This window comes from Budorcas taxicolor, chromosome 18 (genome assembly GCF_023091745.1).
Source record: "Budorcas taxicolor isolate Tak-1 chromosome 18, Takin1.1, whole genome shotgun sequence".
Classification (NCBI taxonomy): domain Eukaryota; kingdom Metazoa; phylum Chordata; class Mammalia; order Artiodactyla; family Bovidae; genus Budorcas; species Budorcas taxicolor.
Window position 1 is genome coordinate 51,078,052 of NC_068927.1, and position 23,088 is coordinate 51,101,139.

General features: G+C 51.7%; 1 protein-coding gene across 1 annotated transcript in view; it reads left to right on the forward strand.

The window, feature by feature from the left end:
* Positions 1-23,088, forward strand: part of SPTBN4 (spectrin beta, non-erythrocytic 4) — a 75,327-nt gene that overhangs the window by 28,139 nt on the left and 24,100 nt on the right. Inside the window, exons 15-19 of the mRNA XM_052655941.1 lie at positions 2,280-3,030; positions 4,895-5,097; positions 8,720-8,810; positions 12,566-12,712; positions 14,246-14,509. Coding sequence (XP_052511901.1) covers positions 2,280-3,030; positions 4,895-5,097; positions 8,720-8,810; positions 12,566-12,712; positions 14,246-14,509 — 1,456 coding nt within the window. The remainder of the gene's footprint in view (positions 1-2,279; positions 3,031-4,894; positions 5,098-8,719; positions 8,811-12,565; positions 12,713-14,245; positions 14,510-23,088) is intronic.

Consider the following 23,088-nt stretch of genomic DNA (forward strand, 5'->3'; position numbering starts at 1 on the left):
AATGATAATGCCCAGTGTTAGCGATGATGTGGTAAATTGAGGATAGAATACATTTCAATGGGCTCTTAATTTACTTGTTCAGAAATGATGTATTGAGAATCCACTAGCTGCCAGGAATTTTTCCAAGCACTTAAAAAAAAATCTCCCAATATCCCAATTGCCATAGTAAAGTTTCCAGCATTCAGAACTCTTTAAGAATAATAACCAATTAAATCTTTCCCCTAGAACACTACAAGTAGTTCTTGCAAGGTACGATTCATAGATAAACACACAGATCCAGAGAGGTGAATTCCTTATCCAGGATTACTCAATCTAGTAAGCAAGGAGTCAAACCCAGTTCTGCCTGAATCCAGAGCTGAGGCCCTTGACCACATATTTCAGTCTTCCCAGCAACTCTGTGGGGGTGTAAATACCCATATAAGAAAGGAGGAAACAGGAGCTCAGAGAAGTAAAGGTGGCCTAAGGTCCCACGGGAAATTAGGTGGGGATCAAGCCTGAATTTGAAGTTGAATTTGTCTGACTCCAGACTGTGCCCTTAACTGCTGTGCTGTGAGATCCCAATATCCAGTGATTTCCAAGCGTCTGTATCCTCAACAATCCCAGGGCACCAGGGCCTAAAAAGATAATGACAGCTAGTGATTTATGGCCATTAGTGAGATGATGCGCCAGTGCTTTAGCCACAAGAACTCATTAAACACCCAGTGAAGTGGACATAATTATCTGCCTTTTTTCAAATGAGAAAAGAGAAACGAAAATGATTTGCCCAAGTTCACATGGTGGATCTGGCCAGAGCAGAATTTGAACTTGAGCCCTTCTGATTTCAGAGTCCTAATCTCTGCCCTTGTGCTATGTCCATTCTAGAGGGGACAGAGAGAGAGTTAAGAAATAAACAATAAAAGAACAAGATATTTGGAGAATTGTAAAGATTCATGCTAGGAAACCAAACCAGTCAAACCTAAAGGAAGTCAACCCTGAATATTCATTGGAAGGATTGATACTGAAGCTGAAGCTCCAATGCTTTGGCCACATGATGCAAAGAGCTGACTCACTGGAAAAGACCCTGATGCTGGGAAAGATTGAGGGCAGGAGGAGAAGGGGATGACAGAGGATGAGATGGTTGGCTGGCATCACCGACTTGATGGACATGAGTTTGAGCAAACTCTAGGAGATAGTAAAGGACAGGGAAGCCTAGCATTTTGTGGTCCGGCAGTATCATCACTTGCTTGAGGGCACAGAGCAAATTAAAAAAAAAAAATCTTTTGACGGCACCTACAGATCTTAGTTCCCTGACCAGGGATCAAACCTGTGCTCACTGCATTGGCAGTGTGGAGTCTTAACTACTGGACCACGAGGGAAGTCCCATAAATTTATTTTAGGATAAAATAAATTTGACTCAGCACCTGGCTTATAGAACATGCTCAACTACTATTTATTGCATCCAACATATTATCTGATGTCATAAGCCGACAGATTTCACATTCTTTGGTTCCAGAACCCTTTGCATGCTTGAAAGCAATTTAAGGACCCGCAAAGAGCTTGATTAATGGGTTATATCTGTCAGTATTTACTATATTAGAAATTAATACTGAGTAATGTAAAATAGTCATTAAAATAACAATAATAAACTGACTATGGTAACATAACTTTTTAAATGAAAAAGTGACTATTTTTCAAAACAAACAAAAAAATGTAGCAAGAAAAATGGTGTTGTTTTGCATAAAAAAAATTATTATTTACTTTGGCTGTGCTGAGTCTTTGTTGCAGTGAGAGCTTCTCTAGTTGCCTATGTGGGATCTTAGTTCCCCCACCAGGGATAGAACCCAGCCCCCAATGCAGGGGGTCTTATCCATTGGAGTCTTATCCATTGGACCAGCAGGAAAGTCCCTGTTTTGCATTTTTGCACATCTCTTTAATGTCTGGTTTAAGAGAAGGCAGCTGAGTACTCAGGTCTGCTTCTGCAATCAGTCTTTTTCCTGTAGCTTCTGGAAATCTCCACAGTACACTCGGCACAGAATGAAAGTGAAAAGGCAAATAGCGTCTTAGCATTTTGATGAAGATAGCTTTGCCCTCGCTCAGGTTACATTTTGAGAACCGCTGTTCTAAGCAAATGTGCCCGGCAGAGTCCATTTTACACAGGCAGGAACTGGGGCTTGGGGAGATAAGGATGACATTCCAAGGTCACACAGTGGCTGGGTTCCACCCAGGGTCATGGGCCCTCCGCACCCAAGGCGGGGCGGGGGTCTCCGTCTTCCTTACGCTGCCCTGCTTCTCCTGGGTAGGTGGAACCGCATCGTGGAGCTGGTGGAACAGCGAAAAGAAGAGGTGAGCGCGGTGCTGCTGGTGGAGAACCATGTGCTGGAGGTGGCGGAGGTGCGCGCCCAGGTGCGCGAGAAGCGGAGGGCTGTGGAGAGCGCGCCCCGGGCGGGCGGCGCCCTGCAGTGGCGCCTTAGCGGCCTGGAGGCGGCTTTGCAAGCGCTAGAGCCGCGCCAGGCGGCCCTCCTGGAGGAGGCGGCCCTGCTGGCTGTGCGCTTCCCGGCTCAGGCTGCGCGGCTGCATCAGGGTGCGGAGGAACTGGGCGCCGAGTGGGGCGCTCTGGCCGGCGCGGCTCAGGCCTGTGGCGAGGCGGTGGCGGCGGCCGGACGCCTGCAGCGCTTTCTGCACGACCTAGACGCCTTCCTGGACTGGCTGGTGCGCGCCCAAGAGACGGCGGGCGGCGGCGAGGGGCCCCTGCCCCGCAGCCTGGAAGAGGCGGACGCCCTGCTGGCGCGCCACGCGGCGCTCAAGGAGGAAGTGGACCAGCGAGAGGAGGACTACGCGCGCATCGTGGCGGCCAGCGAGGCGCTGCTGGCGGGCGACGGCGCGGAGCTGGGCCCGGGCCTGGCACTCGACGAGTGGCTGCCACACCTCGAACTTGGTTGGCACAAGCTGCTCGGCTTGTGGGAGGCGCGCAGGGAGGCGCTGGTCCAGGCGCACGTCTACCAGCTCTTTCTGCGCGACCTACGCCAGGCACGAGCGGTGCTACGCAACCAGGTGCCGGCGTCGGGGGTTGGCACGTGTGGGGGTCTGAGGCCGCAGGGGGTTTCGGGAACAGAAAACTGTATGGAGGAGTGTGTTTGCGGGGACCACTGGGTTCCTGGCGTACCTCATGCTGCGGGGGAGAGGGGGGCGCGGGTATCTAGTATGAATAGCTGGGTTTGTGAATAATCCGGTGTGAACAAGTGTGGGTGTGTGTATAACAGAATTTGAGTATTACGATGGGGAGGAGGGTGTCTTACTCTGTTAGAGGTGACTAAGAGTTTGTGGACTGTTCTGAGTGAGTAATGTACTTGGACGTTCTTTGGAGTGACTTCCTGGGTTTGTGGGTTATCTGCAGGGAAATAAGAGTATGAGTTTGATTGGTGATGGTTAATGGGGTTTAAAGAAGCTCTTGGGGTGGATAACAGAGGATGAAGGTTAGGGCAGGAAGGTTCAGGTTGAGGGATTCTTGTGGTCAGTAAATGATGGTGGATTATGTGGCTGTGGGGGCCTAAGTTGGCAGACTATCTTCTTGGGAATGGCAGATTGCACAGCGTCACTGCGTTTATTATGGTGTGAGGAGTCAAGTACCATGGTTATCTGGGAACAGCTGGTCCAATTCAAGGATCTTTCTGAGATGGGAACCAAGTTTGAAGATTTGGACAAGATAAAAACACCTAGTTTTCAGATTGTCCAAGAGTAGGTACCAGCTTTTAGGAATCATTTTAGAAAACATGGGCTTCCCAGGCAGTGCTACTGGTAAAGAATCTGCCTGCCAATGCAGGAGATGCAAGAGACGAGGGTTCAATCCCTGGGTTGGGAAGATCCTGGAGGAGGAAATGGCAACCCACTCCAGTATTCTTGTCTGGGAAATCCCATGGACAGAGGAACCGGGTGGGCTATAGTCAGTGGGGTCACACAGAGTCAGACAGGACTGAGCAGGAGCATCTGTTGGAAAGCATGACAGTCTGTGCTGGTGTCAAGAGAAAGCTGGCTTAGACGGAGGATGAGCTGGAGGAAGCAGGCCCCTAGAATCATGAGGTTCCTAAACACTTCAGTTGAGGTGGCCTTGAGATGCTCATTCTGACCCACCCATGTTACCAGTTAGAAAACTAACACCAGAGAGGGAAGGGACTTCCTTGAAGTCACATGGCGCCTGCTAAGTCTTCATCAATTAATCAAATACTTACTGAGTGCCTACGCTATATCAGGTACTTTTCTGGAGCTGAGCACAGAAGAAACAGAACACAAAATCCCATCCTCATGTGGCTGGCATTTGTGTGTGTGTGTGTGTGTGTCTGTGGAGGAGATGGAGGAGATGATAAAAAAAGTAACTGCATATATAATATCATGTCAGATATACGCTATGAAGGGATTTCCTAGGTGGCTCAGTGGGAAAGAATCCACCTGCCAAGCAGGAGATTCGGGTTCACTCCCTGGGTCGGGAAGATCCCCTGGAGAAGGGAATGGCAACCCACTCCAGAATGCTTGCCTGGAAAATCCCATGGACAGAGGAGCCTGGTGGGCTACAGTCCATGGGGTTGCAAAGAGTTGGACACAATTTAGGGATTAAAGACAAATATGCTATGAAAAACAATAAAGCAGAGTAAAGGGATAGCTGGGGGGGAGGGGGGAGGCGTGGAGAGGATGATATTTTTGACAGAAGATCAGAGACCTGAAGAAAGTGAAAGAGCCAGCATGGGGATATCTGGAGGGAACAGCATGGGACAAGGACCTGACGTGGGGCCACGCCTGGCACGTTCAGTGCTAGAGCCTAGGGAGCAGGGGAGAGCAAAGTGGTGGCTGGGCAGGCGGGGAGCCCCCCCAGATCCTGGATGGAGCAGGGCCGAGCAGAGCCTCCCCCGTCCCCCGTCCCCAGGAGATGGCACTGTCAGCTCAGGAGCTGCCGGGCACCGTGGAGTCGGCGGAGGAGGCACTGAAACGGCACCGCGATTTCCTCACCACGATGGAGCTGAACCAGCAGAAGATGCAGCTGGCCGTGCAGGCCGCCGACGGCCTGCTGAGACAGGGCAACGCCTACGGGGAGCAGGCCCAGGAGGCTGTGACGCGGCTGCTGGAGAAGTAGGTCCCTCAGACCCCCGGGGCCCAGGGGCTGGGATTCAGCAGAGGAGAGGTGATGAGGCCAGAATTCCCTTTCCTTCCATCACATTGCTGCTTCTCTCTCGTTTTTTGGCCGAGCCATGAGGCTTGTGGGATCTTGGTTCCCTGACCAGGGATCGAAGCCATGCTCCCTGCAATGGAAGAGCTGAGTCCTAAGCACTGGACCTCCAGGAAATTCTGTCTCTCTCTGATTTCTACTTAATTCCATATTGCTTTAGATTTGATTTAAATTGATGTTGGTGAAAAGGTAACTTGTGGTTGATAACCCCAAAGCTGGAGAAGTATATATACTGTGAAAAGTTTCTCTCCCAAGCCTGCCCTCAGCCTGGAATAGCAGGTCTGGTTGTTACAATGTTAACATCTACTGTGTGTCAAGCACTATTCTAGGCCCTGGGCAAAACAGCAATCCCTTCCTAAGAAATAGTCCAGCCCTCAAGCAGTGACAGGGAAGCCTAGTGAGCTGCAGTCTGTGGGGTCGAAAAGAGTTACCGTGGGATCACAAAGAATCGGACACCACTTAGCGACTGAACACAGCACCAGAGTCCTTACAGGATTTCCTTCAGGCCTGCTTCTTCCTGTCGTCACTGTTTCTCCTCGTCCTCGTGACCCCAGCTTTCTCCTCTCTGGCATGAGTGAGGCAGGAGGAGAGCCTAATACTCCTCTGCCTTTTGTCTCCCGACAGAAATCATACCCCATCCCTCCACCACTGTCAAGAGTCCCGAGGCCCCAGCCCCTCATCTGTCTGGCTCTGGCATCCTTTTCCCCTAAATTCATTTGGGGAATGGATGGTGGAGTTTTCTAAAGGAAACTTGTATGGGGATTCTCATCCTGAGGAAACAAATTCATGATCTAGTGTCCCCAACTCCAGGCCTGGCACCTTTCTTTTACTCCATGTTCTTTTTTTTTTTTTTTTTTAATGTATTGGCTTTATTTATTTGGCCGTATCGGGTCTTAGTTGCCACACACGGGATCTTCACTGCATGCCACAGACTCTCTAGTTGCGGCACACGGGCTTAGATGCTCCAAGGCATGTGGGAATCTTAGTTCCCTAACCACGAATCGAACTCAAATCCCCTGCATTGCAGGGCGGACTCTTAACTGCTGGACCACCAGGGATGTCCTTCACCTTTCTTGAGTATCTACTCTCCACCAGGCTCTGCAGAATCAGGAGGAGGAGCCTGGAGGGCTGTTCTTCTGAGTCATGCCTTTCTTCCCTTGAAGTCATTACTTGCTTCTTTCGTTCTATTGTTTATTCATTTATTCTTCAGCCATTTAAACAGGGACTGAGTCCATGCTGTGTTCCTGGCTCCATGTGGGGCAGTGCCGGGCATCCCCTGGTAATGGGATCAGAACACGGTTCCATCCCTCACAGAGCTCTCATGCCATCTGGCAAGGATGGTCAAGAATGGTCAGGGCGGGGCTGGGGGAAGCATGGGCAGAATTGGCAGGTCCAGGATGGAAGAGGTGCAGGGGTCTGAGGGAGCCCTGGGGTCAGACAGGGCCGGGTCCCAGTCCCAGCTCTGCCTGTCAACCTGTGAGATTCAGGGCAAGTCACTCCTCTCTCCCCATGGGGCTCACCTCCCCTGGAACCTGGCCCTGCCCTGCGTGAAAAGATGTTCTTGCGTTTTGTCTGCATTTGGCACATGAGGCTCAGAGAGGGGAACAGACTGGCCAGAGGTCACGGCTGTTTTCTCACCCTCCAGGAGACAAAGGGTTCCTCTCATCCCTGGGACAAGTTGGCTGGTGAAGGCCTGGAGGGACTGAGTTCAGTTCCATTTCAGAGGCATTTCCTGTTTCCTGAGCTGAATCTGAGCAGGAGGGAGTCCACGTTCGGCTTGTCTCTGGCCCTTCACGTTCCTCCGTCCAGCGGTGTGCTCGGTTACCTTTGTAACTTCCTCTCGCACGCGCCATCTCTTTGCCTCCATCTCTCTGTAATCTATGTCTCTCTGTCTCCTCGCTCCCTGTTTTCTCTACTTAGATCTACATCTGTCTTTTCTGCTGCCTCTTTCTTTTTCTCAGACATTTTACTTCTGTTTCTGACCTCCCTCTTTCTCTCTGCCTGTCTCTCTCTGTCTTTTAAAATTAATTTGGGGCTGTGCCGGGTCTTCATTGCTGCTCATGGGCTTCTCTTGTTGCAGAGCACGAGCTCTAGAGAGAGAGCTCAGTAGTTTCAGCGCATGGGCTTAGTTGCTCCGTGGTACGTGGAATCTTCCCAGCCCAGGGATCAAAGCTATGCCCTCTGCATTAGCAGGCAGATTCTTAACCAGTGGGCCACGAGAGAAGTCCCCTCTATGTCTCTCTTGCTTTCTTTCACTCATCAAATAACGTATTGAGCACCTACTGTGTGCCAGGCTCCTTTTTTTAGGCACTGGGGAATACAGGGGTGAGCAAAACAGATAAAAATTCCTGCCCTCGTGGAATGACATCCTATGGGGAAGACAGGATAAATATGGGATATATACAGTGTGTTGGATAGTGTTAAGTGCGAAGGAGAACGTTAAAAAGAAGAAAAGAAAGCCAGAAAGTGTTGGTCAGCGGGCAGGAGGGGTCTTGCTAAGAAGGTGACATTTAAGTACACTTTGAGGGGAGGCGCGTTCCAGGCAGAGGAAACAGCCAATGCCAGCCAGCGCTCTGAGCTGGGAGTTGTTTGTTCAAGGCACAGTGAAGTGGGACCCTTTCAGCCCTCTCTGCCAGGCCTCTTGGGCGCTTTGCCTGCACTGCAGGCAGGAGGCCAGGCTGCCTGGGGCTGTGATGCCTGCTGGCTCCAGGTTGGCGGGGCCTGCCTCTCTTGGCCTCCCTGCGGCTCCAGCCCTGCTCTACCCATGCCCTGCTTTCATCCCTCTTTTCAGCTCCGTTGCAGCCTTCTGTCTGGCTGGCTGTGTCTTACGGGTGGCATCTTGCCACTTCTCTACCTGTCCCTTTCTGGGCTCTCCCTCCCAAGTCTCCCTCAGCCCCTTCCTTTCCCTCTGGTTCCCTGTCTGTGGTGGTCTCGATCTCTGTCTCTGGCACCAGCCTGCTTCATTTCTTTTTCTCTGTCTTTCCTATTTCCTCTGTCTCTGGGCCTCTTTCTCAGTCTCTCCGGAGTCTCTGTCAGTCACTCTTTCTGAGGTCTCTGTCTCTCTGTCTCTGTTCTTGCGTGTGTTTCTGTTTATCTGTCTAGGTCCTTGCATCCTCCTCTGTCTCTCTGAGTCAATCTGCCTCTCCCTCCTGGTCTGTCTTTCTCTCCAGGAGTCTCTTGTTCTCTAAGTTTTTATCTCCCTCGGAATCTCTTACTCTGTCCGTAGCTCTCTGTTATCTCCCTCTGTGGGGTTGTGTCTGTGTCTTAGTGTCTGCATTTCTTTCTTTCCAGATATCTACCTGTCTCTGTCCCTTTCCCCCTCCCCTCTGTCCTCTCCAGCTGTCTCTGGCTTTGCCTTCACTGATGTTTCTTTGCCTTTCCTCGCATCCCCACATTGCTCTCTCCTCTTCCTCGCTCGTGCATATGCCCCAGGTTCCTAGCCCTGCCAAGTTCGATGTCCTCACAGGCTTGCTGCTAGCACCCCCAAACTCAGGCTTCCCCCAACTCCTATCTCCTCATCCCCAGGAGCCAAGAAAATCAACTACGGGCCCAGCAATGGCTGCAGAAGCTACACGACCAGCTTGGGCTGCAGCACTTCCTCCGAGACTGCCACGAGGTAGGAACTCTAGCTGAACTCCAGCTGTGCTGGGCGCGGGACTTCTTCGCTAAGGAGGGAAGTGCTCCAGGGCAGAGGCGTGGTGGGGGCAGGGACGCCCCGTCTAAGTGGGTCGCGGAGCGATGTTCACCTGGCACCGCCAGGAGGCGTGCGCATCCTGGCCTCAGTGCGCATGCTCCTCAAGTCCCTCCGCCCACGCGGGCGCGGGGAGGCGGGGATGGAGGGAGGGGCCTTGGGCGCCCCTGGCAACGGCGCGCGTCCGCGCCTAAGGGTCCCGCGGGGACGCGCGCTGATCTCACCTTACCCGCAGGAGATTCGTGAGAAGTGCTTTGCTGGGGAGAGGAACCAGAGACAAGGAGAGGGGTATGCGGGGAGGCGCGGGTGGACCAGAAATCCAGAGCGCAGCTTCGGTCAGAGGTGGTCCAGGACCAAGACTTCACCCCTTTAAAAGTGTCCAGGAATCAGGCTCTGCCCCTTTGGAGATGATCTGCACACCCGTTAGGATCTCCCCAAAACAGGGGTGGTCTAGAGCCCCTTCTTCATTAGAGACGACTCAGGAGATAATGTTGCCTTTCTCTCCTTCCTTTGCATTCTATAGAAACTATGCTGGATTCTGACCCCCATAAGAGATGGCCCCATGAGAGATGGCCCAGTGAACATTTTCCTAATCCCAAACAGAGATGATCCTGGTCTCACCTATCTACCTGACCCGGGATAATTAGCAACCCTTCTACGAAGACACAGTACAAGTTTTCTGCAACCAAAGATGGTTCAGGAACCAGGTCCCAGTCTCCCCAGTCAAAGATGATTTGATTCCCGCCATGGTGAACCCCTGTGTTCCACTCCCCCCGCCCCCCCCCCCCCATGAAATGGTTAAGGGCTTCCATCCTCTCCTCCCAACTCAAGTTCATTAGAGATGGGTCTGGGACTCGAACCCACTAGAGATAGATATGTTAAGGTACCCCTGTCCCCTGCCTTTTTCCCACTGGGAGATTATTCTGGACTGAAGTCTTAAAGAGTCCAGGCCCCCCCCCACATTTTCCACTCCTGTGTAGCTGAGGTAGCCAGGAATCTGAGCCCCTTCCCATCAGAGATGATTCAGAAGCCCACCCCACCTCACCGCCCTCACATCGCTGGGGTAGGCCAGGCTCCAGCCTACCCCCTAGCCCCTCTCCGCCGCTGTTTGGCCCTAGGGCCCCTTCCCCCTCTCGTTAGATTGTTCTGGACCAAGCCCAATCATCTGAGATGGCGCAGAACCCCCGCCCCCCACTCCACGCTTTAGGGAGGGTGATGATTTCTTCTCCACCCGCATCTGGGGCCCGGCAGGGAGGCGGGCACCGAGGCAGGCAGGGGGCGCGCGCGGGCGGGCGCGCTGCCGCGGCGCGGGGGCGGGGGAGGGGGCGCGCGTCCGCCGGAGACTCAGCTGTCACCACCGCTGCCGCCGCCGTCGCAGTGGAGGGGCGAGAACCCGCCCGCCCGCCGCAGGGAGGCCCCATCAACGCCTCCGCCACTTCAGGTCTCGGGGGCGCCCAGGGGAGGGGGCTGATGCGCGCCCTCGCTGAGGCGGGCGGGGGCTAGGGGGCTTGGGCGCGTGCTCGTCCGCCCGCCGCGGGAGGGAGGGAGGGGCGTCGGCGGCGTGGGGGTGGGTCGGCTGGGCGCTGGGACCCCAGCCCCGGGGAGGGGCCCAGATGCCGGGAGCTGTCCGCGGTGCTGCTGCGGGTGGGACTGAGGTGCCGGGTCCCAAGGGATAGTATCGGAGACAGGGGACTTCTAAGGCTACTCCTGGGGTAGTGTGGGTTTGCCCTGGGGATTAAGGGGGTCCCAACCTCTCTAGGGGCCTCTTCTCTGGGTAGTGGGGCATCTGAAATTTGCGCTGAGGTTGGGGGACTCTCAACATTTGAAGGGATTCTTCCCTGGTTCTTGCGGAATCTGAATTAGCCTTAGACGATGGGGGCGAGTCACTTTTGCCGGGATCTGCCTTGGGCGATGAGGGTCTTGGACTTGCTCTGGATTTGGAGTGCTCCGACTTTGGGGGCTTTCCCCCAAGTTATTTGGGACTCCGGCTTTGCCTTCAGTGATGGGGGGTCAGTCACTTTGGGGGGGCTTTACTTTGATGACGGAGTACCTCTCCTTCAGGGTCTTTGCTTTCCCTGTGAGCTGTGACTGCCATTGGCAAACTCTTCCCTGCTTATGTGGGGAATCTGTGAATAGCGCTGGAGGATTCAGCATTTGACTTGGCTTGTGTGTGTGTGTGTGTGTGTGTGTGTGTGTGTATGTATGTATGAAGGAGTCTGAAACTGTCTTGGACCCCTGGGGAGCACATGCCCAGGGGATAGAGTGGTGTTTGGCCGACTGGGAATTTGTCCTTGGCTATGACTGCAAGCTAGAGTCCATGGTTTTTTTTTTTTTTCCAAGAGGGAGGAGGAGGATCTTGTGACTGAGGGGGGAGGAGAAAGAGGAGGAGCAAACTGTCCAGGTGCCAGGTTTGGTCATGAGTGGGGAGGTTCCTGCTTGAGGGACAAGTCTTATTGGAACGGAAGGGTGGCTCAGAAAGCAGCCTTGTGATTGGTCCTGCTGAGGGTAGTGAGAAGGGCCCACGCCTGTTGCTTGCGTTTGGATGACTGATTTTGTTGGGAAGTGGGGGCACTAGAACTGGCTTTGGTTTGGGAGGGGGGTTGGCTACAGAAGTTCTCTCTGGTCCATGTTGGAGAGTCTGATCCTAGATTTGGAGTGTCTCCTTTGGGGCAGGCTCATTTGGGGAGCCAGAAAGTAGCCCTGATACTTGCATTTGGGGGGTTGGCTTTGGTTGGGGGTTAGAACTCATCATGGTCTTGGGAAACTGTAGTCTTGGCCTGAATCCTCAAGGCTAGATCTGGGTGTCCTGTGGGCTAATTAGCGAGGCCGGATCTGGGTTGCAGGGTACAGGTCTACCCCAGATGGGAGGGATGGTTTGGAGGGAACTAGACTTGGCAATGGGGCTTCCCAGGTGGTACTACTGGTAAAGAATCTGCCTGCCAGTGCAGGAGATGCAAGAGACACAGGTTCCATCTCTGGGTTGGGAAGATCCCCTGGAGCAGGAAGTGGCAACTCCAGTATTCTCGCCTGGGAGATCCCACGGCCAGAGGAGCCTGGCAGGCTAGAGTCTATGGGGGCCATAAAGAGTCAGACACGACTGAGCATGCACACAGACTTGGCGCTAGTTGAGAGTTGTTTTAGGGGTTCATCTAGCCATATCGGGGGTCTGGGTTTAGATATGGGGCTTTCACTTGATACCTTTGGGAATGATTTGGATATCTTGAATTGGTCCTTATTAGAGGTGGTGCGAGGAATCGAAGGATCTAAGTATTTCTGGGGGTGGGGTGCCAAGGCTGAATTAGGTTGGAGGGCTTGTTTTGGAGGTTTGATTTGGCTTTGTGTAGGAAGACTGGTCCAGGAACCCTGCCTAGGAGCTTAAGGCTTATGGGGAGTTGAGAAGGGCTGTCCTGAGGACAGGGGCTAAGGGATGAGGCATTCTGGAGAGCCTTTCATCCATCCTCTACTCCCTAGAAGAGGGCCTAAGCTGCCCTCACCACTGCCCCCCGCCCCCGCCACCCCCGCCATGAAGGCCTTACTTGCAAAGGTTCTTCCATCCCACCCTTTTCTCCCTCCCCAGTTCTAGAAGCCTAGCCCCCCCAAAACTGGGGACATCGTGGTGGGAATGGGGGCTATGCTAGGTTGCGGAGAATTGGCTGAGCCCCTCCCCCTGTCCTGCACAGCTGGATGGCTGGATCCATGAGAAGATGCTGATGGCGCGGGACGGCACACGGGAAGACGGCCACAAGCTGCACAAGCGATGGCTCCGGCACCAGGCATTCATGGCCGAGCTGGCTCAGAATAAGGAGTGGCTGGAGAAGATTGAGAGGGTGAGGATTCAGAAAGCCTCTCTGCCTCTGCCCAGGGTCAGGGGCCTCCAGGGAACTCACGTCTCACCTCCTTCACACTCCACTGCCAGCCTGCATTTCTCATACCTTTGAACTGCTTCAGGTCATTTCCATGCCTATTCCTAGCTCTGTGGCCTTGAGTAATTCATGTAACCTCTTTGAGCCTCAGCTTTCCTGTCTGTAAAATGGCCAGCATCTCTTCTGAATGGCTGTTAAATATTTTACCCCTTCCTATAATCTCTTTGCCAGGCTTCCTTCCACACCATTTGGAGCATTTGCAGTAGGAAGCCAGGTAGTCAGGGTGAGGCAGCCCCAGGAAGCTAGGGTTATAGTGAGCATTGGACTTCCAGGGACAACCTAGGGTTCTCATTCTGTCTATGCCTGTTACCAGCTCTGGGGCCTTGAGGGAATTGTGTTAACTTCTTTGAGCCTCAGTTTGCTCTGCTGTATTTTCATTTTTTATTATTTTTTACTTTTAATTTTTTACGGAAGTGTAGTTGATTGACAATATTGTGTTAGTTTTTGGTGTACAGCAAGGTGATTCAGTTATGTATATGTATATGTGTATATATATATAGATGTATATATTTTTTTCTTATGGTCTATTACAGGATATTGAATATAGTACCCTATTCTATCCAATAGACCTTGCTCTACTTTATTTTTTAACACCAGAAACATTCTGTATTGGGGTATAGCCAATTAACAATATTGTGATAGTTTCAGGTGAACAGTGAAGGGGCTCAGCCATATATGCTCTACCTTAAAATTAAGGAATAATAACTTCCCTGGGCTCTTGTGTATTTAAAGTACTTAACACAAGGCCAGGCACCTAGGAGCTGTCATTGCTATGATGTTGTTATTTTTAATATGTAATATGATATATGTGGCTCTAGGCCAACATATATGGGAGCTTGACTTCAGTCTTGGGGGAACCCAGGTAGATTTTTGCTGTAAACATCAACCCCCAAAACTGCCCCTAGACCTGCAGCCCTGTATCCCCCCACCATTCTAACTCAAACGGAGACACCGAGGTGGATCTTAAACCCTTAAATGGTCCCTGGTGCCCCATAAATGGTGGCATGAGGCAAAGCCATGCTCCTGGACTTTGAATGTAACAGAGGCTTGTTCTCTCTGCCTCTCTCCCCCTCTGTCTCTTTCTTCCTTCTGCCTCTCTCCGTCTTATGGTCCTCTCGCCATGTTTGTGACTTGCTACATATCTGTGTCCATCTCTTTGTTTTCTCTGTCTCCTTCCCATGCCTCTGTGCGTCTCTCTGCCTCCCTCCTCACACCACTGTCTGTCTGTCCATCTCTCCTCGTCTCTCCTCCCATGCTTGCTGCTTTCTCTGCATTGACCCCCCCCCCCATGTCTTTGTCTCTCTGTGTGCCCTCAACTCCTTGCTTCCGTCTCTCTCTCCATATCTCTCCCTATGATCTGCTGCCCCCGTATTTCTCTGTCCCTCCCCACCATCCGCTCCCTCACTCTGACTTCCTACCCCCCATCGTCTGGGGCAGGAGGGCCAGCAACTGATGCAGGAGAAACCAGAGCTGGCGGCCTCGGTGCGGAAGAAGCTGGGTGAGATCCGGCAGTGCTGGGCAGAGCTGGAGAGCACCACCCAGGCCAAGGCGAGGCAGCTCTTTGAGGCCAGCAAGGCCGACCAGCTGGTGCAGAGCTTCGCGGAGCTGGACAAGAAGCTCCTTCACATGGAAAGCCAGCTGCAAGACGTGGATCCTGGTGGGGACCTGGCCACTGTCAACAGCCAGCTGAAGAAGCTGCAGGTATGGCCTGACTGATGCAGATGGGGGCTTTCTAAACACAGTAGGGTCCCAGCCAGAGTCAGACCCCACTGGAGGTATTTCAGAGGATATTTAAGGTAGGGGTTTAGTTCAGATATGTTAGAAGGGCTGGAAGCGGAAAGGGAATATGAGGCAGTCCAGCTAGTTAGTTACTGGAAGCAGCCGCCGCCCCTAGGGCAGGAGAGGAAAGGGAGAAGAAAGATTTAGAGCCGAGAAGGTAGATAACGAGCACACTGAGGGTTTCTCAGAACCCTGACATCTGTTTCCCTGGATCGAGAAACCAAGGCCCGGGGGTAGGGGGATGGCTTTATACAGAGTAATAACAATATTCATGGGACTTGCCTGGTGGTCCAGTGGTTACAGCTCCATGCTCCCAATGCAGAGGGCATGGGTTAGATCCCTGGTCGTGAAACTAAGATCATTCATGCCATGCCACGTGGCAAACAAACAAGAAGAAGAAATGGCATTCATGGAGTGCTTCCTCAAGAGGAAGCCTCCTTGCTGAGCTCTTACTGACTCCCGCCAGCAATCCTGAAAGAGCAGTACTATTATTATCTGCCATTTGACCAACAAGGAAACTGAGACACAGAGGGTAGAATGCCTGGCCCAGGGATACACAGCCAGTCAGCGTCTCCATCACAAAGCAGGGGCTCTTAGAAGACAGACCACATCTGCTTTATCTCTGCTTCTAGCCTGGCAGCCAGTGGATGCTCCGTATCTGACTGATGCGCTGACTGAAGGTTTGAATGTGGGTGTTGAATCCGTCTCACCTCCCAAGGTGTGACAACTCCTGCCCATACATCTTAGGAATGATGCCTGAGGCTCTGGGGGGTGAACATATGGCCCAGGGTAGCAAGTGGCCAAGCCTGGATTCAAATCCAGGTCCCTCACCTCTTCACTGCTCCTGTATAATTATGCATCTAGAGAGCTTGACATGGTGTCTGGCAAAAAAAAAAAAAAAAAGTCAATTGATAATAAAAGCCCATGACACCAGTTAGTATTTATTCAGTTATCTATGCAGCAAATCTTTATTGAGCAGTTATGTCAGCACGCCAGGCACTTTTCTAGAATACAGCAGTAAGCAAAACAGACGGAAAATCGCAGCCCCCGTGAGGCTCCCATTCTGGTGGAGAGATGGGCAGAGAAGCAAAGAGAAACACAGACCTGCGTGAGATGCCAGGGTCGTTACTGCTTTCTCTACCCCAGTGGTTCTCAACTGCCTTGTCTCCAGGATCCCTTTACCTTTTACAAATCCCTGAGAATCCCAAAGAACTGGTTTGTGTGGATTATATCTGCCGATGTTTACTATATTAAAAATTAAACCTGAGACATATTTTTTAAATATGTTCTTATTTATTTGGCTGTACAGGTGTTAGTTGCAGCATCCTTAGTTGTGGCATGCGGGCTCTTAGTTGTAACATATGGGATCTACCTGAACAGGGATCGAACCTGGGCCCCCTGCGTTGGGAGCACAGAATCTTAGCTACTGGACCACCAGTGAAAGTGAAAATCGCTCAGTCATGTCCAACTCTTTGTGACCCCATGGAATGTAGCCCGCCAGGCTCCTCTGTCCATGGAATTCTTCAGGCCAGAATACTGGAGTGGGTAACTCTTCTCTTCTCCAGGAGATCTTCCTGACCCAGAAATCAAATCGGAGTCTCCTGCATTGCAGGCATGTTTTTTACCAGCTGAGCTAAGTCCCTAAAACTGAGACATATTTAAATGATCGGTTTGTTTTGAAACAACAGTAAGGAATCAGTCAATCACATATTATCCCCAAAGCATTCTTTTTCGAAGAATAGCTATCATTTCCAAAACAATGGAGGCAGAAGAGTGGCTTCATTCTCAGTGTTGCAGCCTCCTTTCATGCCTGGCTTAAAAGCGGCTGGAGGGACTTCTCTGGCGGTCCAGCGGCTCTGTGCTTCCGCTGCAGGGGGCATGGGTTTGATCCCTGGGTGGAGAACTAAGATCTTGCCTGCCATGAAAGGCACTGGATTCTCACTGCTTCCAATAGCACAGGTCCTACAGTCCCTGCAGAACCCTGCTGTGCACCTGGGAGAGAATGAGAGAGGCAAACAACACCTTAAGTATTTTTTTAAATATAATAGTTGTAACCTAGGGACTTCCCTGGTGGTCCAGTGGCTAAGACTTCATGCTCCCAAGGTAGGGGGCCTGGGTTCCATCCCTAGTCAGGGAACTAGATTCCCACATGGTGCAACTAAGAGTTTGCATGCCACAATTGAGATTCTGTGTGCCGTAACGAAGACTGAAGATCCCACGTGCCACAACTAAGACCTGGCGCAGCCAAATAAACAAATAGTGTTTAAAAATAGTTGAAACCTTGCAGACACCTGGAAAAGATATTGGGAATCCCCAAGAGTCCCCAGGCCACACTTTGAGAACCACTGATCTGTGCTCTGTGTCCGCCACAGATAACCCATCCCTCCTCTCCAGCAGCCCTACAAGGAGGGGCCGTGGCCATCCTCACTGGACATGTGAGGAGACCACAGCACAGGAAGGGTCTGTGGCTCTCCCAAAGTCACACAGCCACACAGTGGCCATTCAGGGCCACGTTTAGTTCCCAGTCGCCTTCCTCCCTCGATACTCCCAGACCACAGTGAGGGAAGGTGACCCCCTCACTGGTCTCTGAAAAATCCTTCACTATCTGAGGTCCACACTGCGTTGGCTGGGCAGGCAGTGGGCAGGTGGCGATGGCCTGGCCCCAGGTCTGCTCTGAGATCGCCCAGAGTACTGGCAGAGACAAGTGGTGGCCTGGATGGTCAGACAGAAGAGAGAACAAGAGGCACAAGCAGCCAGGGGCCAAGTGATGAAAGGCTGGGCAGGGGAGGCAGATAGGCCTGGGTTCAAATACCAGCGTCCTGCTCTGAGCCTCTGTCATCCCATCTCTGCCTTAACAAGGCCTCCCAGGGCCCCAAGTGAAAGTTGTGCACCAGGGTGTGGTGAGTTCCCAACAGATGGGGATCTGTGACTGTCGGGGTCCCAACCGGAAACAGACGGCACCCTCCACTGAGGCCAGCAGCAGGGAGCCTTCACTTCTGGGGGTGAGGGGGAAGCGGGCATGGAGTCTCCAGACAAGAGCAGGGACCCTTAGTCAAGAATGGCTCCAGAGGCTTCCCAGGTGACACAGGTTCGATCCCTGATCCGGGAAGATTCCACGTGCCGAGGAGCAGCTCAGCCTGTGTGCCACAGCTGTTGAGCTTGTGCTCTGGAGCCCGGGAGCTGCAACTACTGAAGCCCTGCACCCACCTAGAGAATAGCCTCTGCTCACCACAACTACAGAAAAGCCCATATAGCAATGAAAACCTGGCACAGCCAAAAGTAAAAGTCAATCAATAAAATTATATGTATGTAGGTATATATGTATATATATGAATGACTACAAAAAAGAAAATAAAAAACACACACAAAATGGCTGCTCCTGCAGGGAGGAGCTGGGAAATAATACATCTACTTACTCTTAGTTTTGAAATTCTTTTTTTTTTTTGGCCATGCTGCAGGCCATGTCAGATCTTAGTTCCCCAGCCAGGGATTGAACCCTTGCCCCTTGCAGTGGAAGCACAGAATCTTAACCTCTACTGATTTTGAAATTCTTAACATTTGAATCAAAGGACCTGCATTTTAATTTTGCACTGGGCCCTGCAAATTACGTATCTGGTCCTAAGCCCAGCCCAGCTGGAAGCCAGAAGCCAGGGGAGCCAATTGCTGTGATCCTTACAGGGCACCCCACCCACCCAGGGCACAGAGCAGGATGGAGAAGTTTAGACTGTGGTCAGGAGGGGCAAACCAAGACCTCCAGCACAGTAACAACTACGGCTAGGATTATTCATTGTCTTACAATGTTGCCTCTTTTCTGGCAGTTTATTGCAGTGGATAAAAGCACAGACTCGGCACTCGGTGGCATGGGTTTGAATCAAAGCTCTGCCACTTACTAGGTGTGTGATGTTAGGTGTGTGGCTTGACCTCTGGTCTGAGCCTCTGGTGCCTCTTCTGTCCAACAGAGAGAACCCTAATACTAAGCCACTCAGTGACAACAGGGCTATGAGAGGCAGTACATGCCAAGGTCAAGGCCATGTATGCTGGAGCCTGGCTGCCTGGGGTCGAGCCCAGCTCTGTGATTTATTAAGTGTGTGATCTGGCATTATTTCTCTTTTTGTGCATCAGTTTCTTCTTCAGTAAAATGGACATCATAATATTAGCAACTTCATGTGAACAATGTACAGATTAAAAAATGATGGAGATTAAAAAATGATTTAGTTTCAGAATTGCTGACCCAGCAAATACAAGAGACAATACTTGTTTACAAGTTTAAAATTTTTAATTGTCTTCAACCAAAGGGTACATCATCACTCTACTGCATTAGAAAGTTGGGTTATTTCTCTGTCTTCCATAGATGATGTTGACTATGTGAAATAGTTGTTTCATTTGTTTCTGATTATAGTCCATTTAGGCATTTCCCCACTCCCCCATCCATGTAGCTTTTCAAAAATGTATTTGGCAGGGGTCCGGTGGGGGTTACTTCCTGGTGGTCCAGGAGCTAGGATTCCAGGCTCTCATTGCTGAGGGCCTGGGTTCAGTCCCTGGTCGGGGAACTAAGACTTCACAAGCCCGGCAGTGCATCCAAAAAAGAATATTCAGTTCGAAAAATAATGTCTTTGGATGGGGACGTACTATATGATACATTGATACAGTGTGAGAAGTTAGAGGCATTTGCAGTTCACCCAGTTGTGACAGATAGCTTGCCTAAGTCCTGATGCTGTTTGATGCATTAAATGAGAGCTCCTTTTTCCAGCCATAGTTGCCAGCGCTTGGTGTTGTCAGACTTTCTAGATTTTTCCCCAGTCTGGGGGATGGGAAGCATTTCTCACTGTGGGATTTGCATTTGCAATTAGAGGGGGGAACTGGCGACCTCGAGCACCTGTCTCCCTTTCAGAGGGAGGGTTTGGGGCCCCCTGCCCTGGACAAGTGAGGACTTGGCTTGACCCTCCACAGGGCGGTGGGTTCACAGGGCGGCGGGTTCAGCCCCCCACACCCTGGAGAGCGTGATGTGGGGTCCCCATTGTTTAAGGGAGAGACTGAGACCTGGCGGAGATGAGGGCCTGGCTGGGAGGGTCACATGGCGATGAGCAGGCTCCAGCGCGGGACTCCTGGGCCCTCTCTCCAGCAGAGGGCGCCCGAGGCAGGGAGTGACTCAGTGGGCCGAGGCCCCCAGACGGAGTCCAGCTGGGCCTCAGGAGCTGCCCCTGGGGGAGGGAACTCCCGTGACCCCTGCTGACCGCTGGGGCCCGCCTGAGATTCAAGACACTGGACTTGTGCAGGAGGGAGGGGGGCGGTCCAGTGGGGCACATTTCCCGGCTGCCCCACCCCTCAGGGCACCCGAGCCGGCTGGGCTGGGGGAGGTGGGGGCCCGGTCCAGGGGCGTGGATAGTGAGTTCTGTGTCCCCTCTGCCTCGCTCTGGGCCTGTCTCCCAGCCCTGCTCCCCCAGTTCCTCCGTGTCTCCGTTTCTCTTAGTTTTTCCCCTCTCCTCTCTCTCTTTCTCACCTGTCTTTCTCTGCCTCTCCATCTTGCTCGCTCACTCTTCACTTCCGTTCCCCCTCTCTGCCCCTCTCCCTTGACCTCTCCTCGTCCCTGCGTCCTCCTCGCGTCCTTCCCGTGTCCCTCCACCTCAGCCTCTGCAGCAGCCTTTCTGGAACCCCAGTTCCCAGGTCAAGGCCACACGACACCCTCCCCCCAGTCCTCCTTTCGGGCCTCCTCCAATTGTCCTTCCCAGCTGAGGGGCCATATGGTGGAGTCCCAAGCCCCTGCTTTCACAGTCCCCAGGGGCCAGGCCAGCTGGTCTGGCTCAGCCTTGGGCTCTCGCTCCAGGAGGGAACAGGGGAGCTGGTCTCCTGCCATCTGAGGGGGACCAGCCAGGGGAAAAGGCACTGGAGGCTTTGCAGCTGCTGGGCTGAGTCCCCAGAGACTTCTTACCCAACTCACCCTGAGCCAGAAAACACTCTGGCCAAGAAAACACCCTCTTTAACTGAGAGGGATAGGGTGAGGAGGGAGGTGGGAGGGGGGTTTAGGATGGGGGGGACAGACATATGTATACCTGTGGCTAATTCATGTTGATGTCTAGCAAAAAAAAAAAATCACAATATTGTAATTATCCTCCAATTAAAGTTTATTGGAAAAAAAAAGAAAGAAAACACCCTCTTTGCCCCTTTTCAGTCTTTGTCCCACATTTCTTCATCTAGCTCAGCATGGCCCAGAGTCAGGAGCCACACCGTCCAGGGTTTGAACTCCCATTCTACTGCTGTGTGACTGCAGGTGACTAACCCCACCTTTCTGGACCACATCATCCCGGATTGCAGAGAAGGAGAGTGACCAAGAGCCATGAGGGTTTTTGGTCCCCTGGTCCTGGCTTCAAATTCTGGTCCTGGCAGTTTTCGCTCTAGGCCAGGCACTGATCTCTGAGTCTCAGTTTCCCCATTTGGAGTATGGGAAGGCGGCGGGTAGGGCTTCCCTGATAGCTCTGTTGGTAAAGAATCTGCCTGCAATGCAGGAGATGCGGGTTCTATTCCTGGGTCAGAAAGATCCGTTGGAGAAGGGATAGGCTACCCACTCCAGTATTCTTGGGCTTCCCTTGTGGCTCAGCTGGTGAAGAATCTGCCTGCAATCCGGGAGACCTGGGTTCGATCCCTGGGTTGGGAAGATCCCCTGGAGAAGGGAAAGACTACCCACCCCAGCATTGTGGCCTGGAGAATCCCATGGACTGTATAGTCCATGTGCTCCCAAAGAGTCAGACACGACTGAGCGACTGTCAGTTTCACTTTCAAGGCAGCAGGTGGGTCTAAGTAGCAGTCAGGTTGTTACGGGGGGAAGGCGGGGGTCTGGGTTTGCATGTCACCGGGTGGCAAAGCAGCTGAGGTTGTTTTGGAAATAGGTGCCTCTGTGTTTTGTTGATTTGGTTTGGTTTTTGCCTTGAATTTGAATGTCTTTTTAAAAATGAGATATGATTCCATACCACAAAATGCACTTTTTAAAAGTGTATAGTTCAGTGATTTTTAGTGTATTTGCAAAGTCAAGCAACTCTCACCACTAATTCCAACACAGTTTCATCACCCTGAAGAGAAACCCTGCGGGGCTTCCCAGGTGGTTCAGTGGTATAAATCTGCCTGCCAATGCAGGAGACTCAAGAGATGTGGGATGGATCCTTGGGTCGGGAAGGTCCCCTGGAGGAGGAAATGGCAACCCACTCCAGTATTCTTGCTTGGGAAATCCCACGGACAGAGGAGCCTGGTGGGCTGTAGTCCATAGAGTCACAAAAGGGTCGGACATGACCAAGCGATTGAGCACGCAACGAGAAACCCCGTCCTTACTCACTCTGTCTACCAGTCTGCTTTCTGTCTCTACACATTTGCCCATTTTAGACAGTTCACATAAATGGAATCACAATATATGGCTCTCGTTGTTTTCTGGCTTCTTTCACTTAAAGTTTTCAAGAGTCCTCCATGTCGTTCCTTTGGTTGTAACATTTCAAGCTGGTTTAATTTTTTTTTTTTTTTTAATATTAACCTTTAATACCAAGAGAAGGAGAAGAACATGGTGGCCAATCCAGCAAACAAAAGCAACACACACACACACACACACACACAAAAGCAACACACACAAAAAAACAACAACATAAAAAGCAACACACATTTATGGAGACTTACTCTGTGCCGGGCACGGAGCCAGGAGCTGGGCTCCAGTTGTGAGCAATACGAACATCCCCATCTTCCCTGACCTCATGGGCTGTTGTGAGGATTAACTTAATTCATTCTTGTCAAGTGCTGAGAGCAAACATGGGTGTGTTACCCATTATTGCTGTTATGGTAAGAAGTTCAAACGGAAGGGTATGCTGTGAAAAGTAAAAAACCTTTCTCCTCCACATGCAAGCCCCCCTCCCCAGGGGTGTAAGTGCTCTCAACTGTTTCTTCTCTATCCTTCTAGAAATATTCTATGCATACCCCCACACGTACACATGACATACAGACCACAGTGAAGCTTGCCTTTTCCCTTGGCCGAACACCCTAGGCATCCCTCCTTGTAGGACATACCCAGTCCTTTCAAACTGTTGCATGATGTTCCAAGGGATAGTTTGTCAATGTCATTGACCAGCCTTCTGTTGAGAAACCTTTAAGGCAATTTCTGAACTTCTGCTAGTATAAATAATGTCACAACAGACATCCCTGTCTGTGTGTATTTAAGCCTGTGTACAAATATTTTAGAATTAATCCTCAGGACTTCCCTGGTGGTCCAGTGGCTAAGACTCCATGTTCCCCATGCAGGGCACCTGGGTTCAGTCCCTGCTCGGGGAGCTAGATCCTGCATACCACAACTAAAGATCTACATGCCGAGAAGTAAAGATCTCGCATGCTGCAAGTGAGACACAGCACAGCCAGATAAAGTATATATATTTACCACTGAACCACCTGGGCAGCCCTCCTTCAGTGTTTAGGAAAATGCAAATTAAAATAACTACAATACAGTATCTCTCACTTCTCAGATTAGTGGAGAT